The 9,839-nt window shown below is 33.1% G+C and overlaps 1 protein-coding gene across 1 annotated transcript in view; it reads right to left on the reverse strand.

Annotated features, from left to right (window-relative positions):
* Window positions 1–9,839, reverse strand: part of LOC118743755 (potassium voltage-gated channel subfamily H member 8) — an 85,035-nt gene that overhangs the window by 33,049 nt on the left and 42,147 nt on the right. The window contains exons 7-8 of the mRNA XM_036476518.1: window positions 7,687–7,866; window positions 7,255–7,373 (exon numbers count right to left, since the gene is read on the reverse strand). Of these exons, the coding sequence (XP_036332411.1) occupies window positions 7,255–7,373; window positions 7,687–7,866 (299 nt within the window). The remainder of the gene's footprint in view (window positions 1–7,254; window positions 7,374–7,686; window positions 7,867–9,839) is intronic.

Genomic DNA, 9,839 nt, shown 5'->3' on the forward strand with positions numbered 1-9,839 from the left:
AAAAGTAGTTGAGTTAAATTTAATATGACTAATGTATATGTACGTATAGTAAAACATTTAGAGTTTGAACATATTGAGCTCGACGCGCTTTTGGACCAAATATTTTCTTTAAAAAATAACTTTAAGCTATTTTTAAAAGTTAAGGATTAAGTGTGTTTGGAAGTTCAAAAAAAAAAAAAACATTTACAAATAGTGCTGTATGCATATCTTTCATAAAAATCCGAAAATTCAACTTCAACCCATTAATGTATTTTTGAAGAGTTCTTTGTGAGCTACGCATTGAAATACTAAATTGGTTTACAATGTGAGCTTGTTATTTATGATACTAGGATTATTAGCCTCTTTTCCAAAATCGGTTTTCAAGTTATTCGAAAAATTTCAATTTGAAAAAAAAAAACCGGTACCCCATTTTGAAATTAAGAAAACATCTTATAAACCGGTTCTCTTTTGTATAAATAGTTTTCCTGCAAAGAAATACTAATATTGATATTTGAAACCATAACTAAAAATTACAATCAAATTATTAACAGTGAAGATAGCCTTTATTTAGAAAAGAGCAAAAGAATAACACTGGCCAACGAAATTTAGCGGCTAACATGGTGTATTATTTTTAAAAAATTTAAAGAAGCTTGAACCCTGTTCTTTTACCCCGAAAGACCAAAAGACTTTATACAGTATTTATTTTTCAAAATTTTTTTACAGTCGAACATCTCCGCATATTTTTACTTTAAAAATTTTTAAATAATTTAAAAATTTCCCTGCCGGCATTTTCAATTGCAGAAGTTAGTAATTCTACACAACATTTCTGTGAAAATCATCGCCGATGATAGCGCTACTTTATCGAGTTATTATCCGCTCTCGGGAAGAACTGTTCTACCAAGAGGTCACGTCTTTATGAAACGAAAGCGACACCGCAATCAGGAACTATTTCGATAGGAATAATAATAACTAGAGCGATGAAGTTGGAAGTGTTAAAAACGATTCTTAGCCTGGTTAAATTTGTGATAAAGCGTAATGAAAAATTTGGGATACTTTTGAGCTTGCACCCACGCCGGTTTTTTTACATCTTATTCAAAAGATTCTGCCAGACCCCGTCAAAGTTCACTTTACGTGCCGCAAACATTTTTTGAAATTTTGTTGGCCTGTGTAATAAGTTCAAAGTTTTGTTTAGATCAAAAGTAAAACAAATAAAATTAGTAGAAAATTCATGTGCGACCTTATTTTATTTTTAAATTTCACTGCATTTTTTCAAACAGTTTTCGGATTTTTATTTGTCACAACAACAAGAAATAGAACACAAATTAGAGGAGAAGCTCGGCCAACGACGTAGAAAACATTTAAGCGCTAAATATTCATATATTGGCAACAAATATGATAGACTGTTCATTAGGGTGATCCAAAAATTCATGTGAAAAAGTATAGTCTGAATTTTTATACTTTCAGCCCCTTTTTCTATATCGAAAAAATATGCCCCTATTTTTTACTTTGAATTCTTAAGATATTTAGAGGTCGCGCAACGCGCCCAAAGCTTTGTATGTATTGTATATAGGAAAAAACTATTTTTCGTTGAAATGGTATAAAATTCTTGAAAACCAATATTTTTTTATTGTTTAATTGTTTATTTAACCATTTTCTCATAGTAAATATATTTTATAAGTCCTCCAAGAGCCCCAGAAAATGCAATGAGGGGACCAATAAAAAATTTTTCGTTTTAAAAAATGGTTAAATAAACAACTACGGTACAGCATAGCGATAAGCATCAAATAACTGCACCATCCTTCAAACAACCTATATTTTTAAAAAAAAAAAACAAGTAATTTTTAAGCAAAAAACAAAACCGACTTCAATTCTCATATAAAAATTTAAGATTTTCGTTAATCTCTTCATGAACGAATGATCGGATTTAATCCAAATTAGAATGAGACCACCTGTGAGGTATCACCTTTTCTTTAAAAAAAATTTTAGAAATCGGTTAACGTGGTCCAAATTTATGCGGTAGCATACATACAAAAAAAATATTCCGACGAATTGATAACCTTCCGCCTTTTTGTGAAGTTGGTTAAAAATTAAAAAAAATCGACGTCGAAATCCGCTGAATGCAATTGAGCATACATGAGTTGACTATGGCTGCCCCGCAGTTTTCACAGTTTTTATTGCATTTACCTGTGCAGCTATTAACGACACCGCGATGTTTTGTTGTTTCTACATACCTATGTTTGTTGTTTTATTTATCGCAGACATGTCTGCTGTGATGACAGTAATTACAGAACCCTATCAAAAGCAGATATCTCCTTTCAGCGACAACGGTGCGTGATACGTGAAATACCTATGCACCGTACACTAGAGCAGATCGCGAAAAAACCTCAACTCATGCATATCTAGTATAATTATGACATGCCGATATCGATAAATACACTATTACTCGAAATAAAAAATTAATATTATAATGCCGGTGGTAATGTCAGTCCAATCAATAAATTTAATAAAGATGACCCCTCGGTTAACTAATCAATATTTTCCAACTAATTTGAATTTTTTAACCGCGTGGCGTACCACTCCTTCACTCAACTCAACAAAAACAGAATATACGGAAATTTTTCAAATTGCTTTTGCATACCCCATCAGTGTTTTTGTTCCAGTTTTTCAGTTTTCTGCTTTGCCACACCGATAATCGAAGTAAAATTTAATAGCGTGGCAATGCAGCCAGCGGCAAATAAGGCAAATAAAAACCAACAAATAACGAAAAAGAGCAATTTTATGCAGATATCTACTCGTATGTGCACTCGCTGGTGTAACTGCACAGATACTAACGGTATAGCCACTGACCCATATGAACGTTAACTCACTTAACTGGCTGTTTGTTAGTCAACATGTGAAGATTGCCATCACCTGCTCAGCCCTACACAGCTACAACACTGCTGTCAGCAACATTCCTTCCTTTCTAGTAAACAACTGCATACATAGTTGGCATCACACGCCCCAATTTATTTTTATTGCCACATTCCACAGATCGCAGTCGTGGCAAGCACATTTTACATCTTTCCCAACGGATGATGCATCCTCTTCAGTAGTAAGGAGCAATGAAGCGAAAAGTCTGTAGCACCATCACTTGAATTCCAACAGCGGTAGTGTAAGCAGTCAACAACAGCTGGCTGTACAGTAAAGTAATAGTTTGTTAACTTGAGTAACAGCTGAATGATAACCAAGCCGACTGGGGCAAGTTAAACTAAGAAAGTCAGTAAAGTTTCGCTTCATATGCAGGCAAGCTGGCTATACCGAATACAAAAAAAAAAAATATTATTTAAGAAAAATGCCAAATTGGTTGCAAAAATGTTAAATAGGAGTAGTTTTTACATAGATAGAATTTATGCAAATATCTGCTTAATGATTACTTTGTGCTTCCTGAGTTATATGGATTATTATATTTGGAAGGAAAGCTCTGTTGATTTCTGACACCGTCAGTTAAGAGAAGAGAAAACAAAACAAACGGTCTGGTCTTTTTTATGGCTGCTTGCTTGCGTTTGACTCTAAAAGGAATCGAGGCTTTATGCTGCCCAACGAAACATATGCGAGCTTTAAAGTATTAACTGGACATACATCTTTGGAAGATAATTTAAAAATGTATCATATATTGTATATATATATGTTATTTACAAACTAGCCATACTTTTCGGGCCATCTAAAAACTTGACATATATTTTTGATAATTTCAAAACTAGACATAAATCTCTGGTAGTTTAAAAGAAGATCATAATTTCTGGTTATTTAAAAGCTGGATAAAAAAATATCTTATAATATATATATATTTTTTTTTCTTTGGTCACCTTAAGCCCGAACATAATTTTTAAACAATTTGAAAATTGGACATCATATTCTAAAACGGTTTGTCATATTACGTCGTTAGTCGTTTTCTGCATTTTATATATTTTTCTATCTACGCGTTTCAAAAAATTAGTTTTTTTTATTTGTTCAGGCACCCCTAATTTATGTTCTATGTTTAAATAGCAAAATATTTGTATACATTATTTTAAACACCAGTTTTGTGTGGCCGTAACTCCAGTTTTTAAATAGAAATTTAAAAAATTATAATGGATTTTTGGTAATTTAAAAGGCGGGCATAATATTTTTGTCATTTGAAGAATGGATATTGGGTTATGTATAAAATGACCGTAGTTATAAATGTTTAAAATACCGCTGACTCCTCTAAAAAAATTTTAAGAACGCCTCATTTCAGAAATAGGTTGATGAACGCCCTATCTCAGAAATTGATTGAAGAACGAATTACGTACTATACGCAGACCGAAAAAATAGTACAATACTATATATTATAGTATGGTTGGCAACCCTAGTTATATCTGCAAAACCTTAGTTGCCGGAGCACTTTAAAGACTCAAAATTTACCCCAAGATAAGCCAATATTTACCGTTGTTTCTACGACATAAACCGAACTGATTACGTGCAAAAATGCATCTGGAAATAAACCTGCAATTTTATCTTTAAAACGCCGCATTTTTCTTTGAAATCGCTTCCTTAGTTCTCCTGCAGTGAGCGTTTTTGTGAAACTCTAAAAATTACAACTACAATATTTGAGCATAGCATCAGTATTGCCTGGTCATTGAAGTGAAAAGTCGTCAGTTTCGTTCCCAAAAATCGTCATTTGCTTGTAAAAATTGTCAATATATAAAAAATTTTACTAAACGAAACCAGGAAGCTCTTTTGATTTTTGTTTAATTTATTCTAGCTTCTGTTTGCTATACGTAAAAAATACTTTCTTTTCGAATTTTTAAAATTCGCATTATTTTTAACAAAAATAGTTTTAATTGCAATAAAATCACATTTTCTTCTTTTTTTTTTTTTTTTTTTTTTTGAAAGTGTAACTTAACTATATGCATCAAAAACTGTTCATACTTACAATATTGCTAAAGAACTTATTCATAATTCCCTTCGCTCAATAAAATATGAACCAGTACAAAACGAGGCAATACAAAAATTACGAATTTGACCGCCAAAAACTACACAAATAGTGACGAAACAAAGAAGAAAACTACTTATCGATAACTACTATTAGTGCTGCCTCATGATATAATTTCGATACGACAATTATGTATTAGAAGAAATGGTAAACTATCAACAAGTGTTTACACTGCAACTTTTAGTTGGCTGTGTAACTATCTTCAAAGCTGAGAACCAGCTAAATTTGCACATAAAGACATTTTGGATCACAAAAATCGCCAAATCGTCATCTTGGCAATACGGCATGGCATTCATTTCGAAACGTAAGACGTATTCTACGTGAAAAAACATTGACGTGTTTCAAGAAAGCATCCGATTTCCCTTAATCTGACTACAACGCTTGCTGTACCAGCTCTGCCTACGATGCATAACGTTAAGAAATAGAGAGGGAGTGGTTCGAACTGAATTCAATGAATACGACCACTGTATCCTCGCTCGAAGACTGCATTAAGCATAATGAGCTTAACTATGCTTTCAAAAGGCCAGAAAATGTTCCCTGCAGGAGTTTAGAGTCAATCGTAGGCACTTGACTCTGTCGGAAAATTTCTGCAGATGCAGCATTGCAAACTGCAGACTCAACAAAACTAAACAGAGATTAAATTTGACAGGTGTTCCGGTACTTGAAAGGTACGCAAGCAAACATTTTGCTGCTATCTATGCATTTATGTACATATTTCGGTGTGTAAAATATCGAGCCCTAACCGCCAAAATAACGTAAGCGACATTTTTTTCAAAATTTTCTTTTTGATGCAGAAATGTATCTAGATGCTCTAGGAATATTTCTGCATCAAAAAGAAAATTTTGAAAAAAATGTCGCTTACGTTATTTTGGCGGTTAGGGCTCGATATTGTTGCTTAGTAAGGGCAAAGGAGTTAAGTTTAGCCACACCTATGGCTGAATTATTTGGTCTCTAAACTATCAAATACCGTTGATTTTTTTTTACGAAAATTCTTAATTGGCAAAATATATATGCATGTGTCTCCTAACAAAAAGAAACGACTATAAACCAGCCATTGGAACATTTGTTTAACTCAAGAGCATAAACGCTGATTATTGGGCCCTGCAAAGGCTGTATGTACATAAATATGTACATATTGATGCTTCTGGAATGAAACAAATTTACAAAGAAAGAAAATCGAACTATTTTTAAATTTTTTGAAATTTTAGATACCAGAAGCAACAGCAAAATACACGTTTTTTTTTTCTTGCTGTTCATATGCCTTGTACCACAGCATATTTTCTCCATTTGTGCGAGTACAAAGCTTCTATAATCGTGCTTATAAACTTTTTAAATACATTTTTCCTAAGGTGTTGGAAAATATAGCTTTTCAAATTTCAGCAACCGAAAATTTGGCAAAATTCGCCATAGTTTCTAAATAACAACTAGTATGAAAAAAACGGATATAATTTCGGAAATTAGCATCTCTAATATATACCCCAAAAATATGCATAAATAATTGGGTAACACCTAGCTTCTTTCATTAGGTTTTTTTTTTTTTCTATTTATTCGTAGGCACTTTAACAGAGAATGTCTGGCATGACTATTCCAAAGTAAGAAAAAAATTAAATTTTTCCTCAATGGGGACAGAATTGCACAATTTATATTGCAATATGTAAAAAAATAAAATTACAAAACTTGAAATGTAAACAATCACTCGCATTGTTCATGTTATTACTGGCAAAAGTTGCAACTAATGCACAAATTGCAACATCGATCACGCTTACAACTTTCAAAGTGCAAATAATTCAAAAAAAAAAAAACGTTTCTACGTGCAGCGCGCGTCAGAGATTGACGCAGGACTTTGTTAGTTAGTGAGCTTGTGAATTGGCAAAGTTCGCCGGGTATATGACCTTAAGTTGTACACCTGCGGGTTATGACACCACTTCATTTAACAAAATCATTCCAATTCCAGTACAGCGTAATAATATTTAACTACAAACTTTGATTTTCCCTGCAGGTATACTTCAAAATTTGTTAATAAGTCACATCGCAAAACAAAACACTCATACACTGAAAAGGTTATTTTTGATGAATTTAATTAAGATCGATGTAGCTTCAAGTCTTTAATTATCTTCTCGCTGCAAACGCGCGTACAGCAGACTACCAGAAAGATTGGTACAAATGTGAGATCAAAGGCAAGCCATTGGCCTCCTTGTACTGGCATATGCACACAAATTTAAGGCTGTGTCAGACATTACATACGTATTTATAATAAAAATTCCAAACTAAAAGCCACTCACCTGATGTAGCGCTATGAAATCCTTTAAGTCGCGCCATTTGCTCTCATACAATGAGCGACGTGAATACATTCGTTGAATTATAGCCGTAACATTACCGAATACGACGGCATGCATTAATGCTGCAAAGAGAGGTTGAAGTAGAACGGCAGAGATGGCACAGGGTAGGATTGAATGGAGTAAACGAACATAATGATGAGATATGTAAGTTAAATAAATCTCAGTTAATTACAATTTAAATTTATGTGTTAAGCACCCTTTCCGGTGAAATACGCATATACATATGCACATACATCCATAAACAGGTTTTTTCACGCTCAAAAATTCATAGCATACTTTCAGGCATTAATCAAAAACCTTTGTCGCATTCATGTGTGTATGTATGCTTGAAATTTATGCCTGCTTGCTGAATTTTCTCACATATTTATATCTTACCTCCAATTAGCATCATAATTATGGAGAAGACCTTTTCCGCTGTCGTATTCGCTGACACATTGCCAAACCCCACCGATGTTAGGCTGGTGAAGGTGAAATAGAGCGCCGTTGAATAGGCTTCCGCATTGGTTATATTAGTTATGGGTATTTTCAAGCGCTCCGACAAAGCATGCATCCAACCTGTAAGAAAATTTCAATAGTTTTTTAAGTCCTAAATAATAAATATAGATGCAACAATTTTTTTTAGTGTAATTAAAATTTTGTGAAGTACTGTGAAATCATTAACATTTGAACTTAAGTTCAAAGCAACTACGTGATGATACATATTATAGTAAAGGAAGACTAAAAGGGCTGTCTCGGGCTATTACCGTTTCGATTCTATTATCTAATGTATTTTAAAGTGCACCTCAATTTATTTTTTTAAATGGCAATTAGGGTACTCTGGGTATCATGGCCTCATAAAGGAACCCACAGAACATGTCTTTAACAAGAGACATGCTTCTGCTCGCAAAATAATTGAGGGTACAATCGATTTGTTAAAAAGCCGATTCCGATATTTAAAAGGTTTGTTAGCCAACTTATTAACGTTTACTGTGCGCTACGTAACACTTGCGTTGCATACCGACGTTGAATGAAGAGGATGGCCACGATCTGGAAATGGCAAGTAGAGATGTTGAAGACGAGAGCGAAAATAATCATCAGGCGATTGTAGATGGAGGAGAAATGAGGGATGAAGTTGTCCGCAGTTTACCAATGTAAATTTTTGAATTATTTAAACACATAGTGCCTCACAGAAGTATCCGTAATTTAGTTTTTTTTTACAATATTCAAAATATTTTGCATCATCGTTTATTTTAGTTTGAAATAGTTCATTCTATAACAAAATTCATATAAATCAATTCTGCAAACTATGAACAAAATTCACAACATTTAATCAAATGAAAAAAAAAATTAATCAAAACTTCACACATTTTATTCAGATATGTAAGAGTAAGCAGTCTTGTAGCTCATTCAATTTTAGTATAACGTAGTGAAAGTTTCAAGTACCTAAAAGTAACCGTTGATTTTTTAGATTTTTTTTTGTCGAGGCTTTAGCATATTTTTTTCAATATAAAATGCGAATGTGAATTTTAGCACAATATAGAACTTTTCGATAACTACTCCGCATGCGCTGCAGCGGAATCAAGAACAGGTCCGTTTCATTACGATCGTTTTCGCTTTGTTTGTCCAAGTAGTTCTTAAAGAGCAATTTTAAGATACAGATTTATTAAAGTATTTGTATACAGATTACAGCAGTAACGACTTGTAAATTTTCTCAATATTATGAAAATTCCAAATAAAATATTTGGCTGACAAGCAGCATATATATATATTTGTGTTTAATTAGCCGATTACTTTTCACTCCGACTAGCCAAAGTGAAAACTTTTCAAATCGAAAAAATTTTGTTGGAATCGTAATGCAGAACAGGGCTGAAAGTTATGTATGTATATCATTCTATAAATTTACTACAAAAAATAACTCCAGTCGACAAAAAATTACATCTATATAAGTTCATCTTTCAATTGGGCAATATTTTTTTTCTGTAATCAAACTTTGCAGCACATTAAGAATTTAGTTGTTTGTCATTGAACATTTTCATTGAATTTCGTGCCAGAATCCAAAATTGGATTTATATGTATAACCAATTACGTAATTTCGTCAACTAAGCACTTATGTACTTACACACATATGTGTCACAAGTATTAGGCTAACAGAAAAGTGACCCTCGCAGTCGACAAGCAATTGTCTTTTAATCTAATTGACCATGTAATAAAAGGGATACATATTTAATAAATCAAAATTGATACGCCGATAAATTTTCTTGCCTAATTGGACTGACCTTTCTTACGCATCATGTCACGCAACTACAAACGCACACGCATTCTTTCATGCATGCGAATAGATCAAATCACAGTGATGAATGAAGTCGGTTTCGAAGAATTGCTGACGTCCTCTAAAACCCATTTCAACTAAACTCACAGTTACATATTAACACACACACACACTGGCATATGTTTGCAAATGAATGATTAAGCAAGAAAGACAGCTTTTGCCTGACAAGGCAAAGCAAAGCTGTTGCATATAATCCGATAGTGGAGACTATAGTAACATA

This window comes from Rhagoletis pomonella, unplaced genomic scaffold, assembly GCF_013731165.1.
Source record: "Rhagoletis pomonella isolate Grant_MI unplaced genomic scaffold, Rhpom_1.0 Rhpom_scaffold_00007, whole genome shotgun sequence".
Classification (NCBI taxonomy): Eukaryota; Metazoa; Arthropoda; class Insecta; order Diptera; family Tephritidae; genus Rhagoletis; species Rhagoletis pomonella.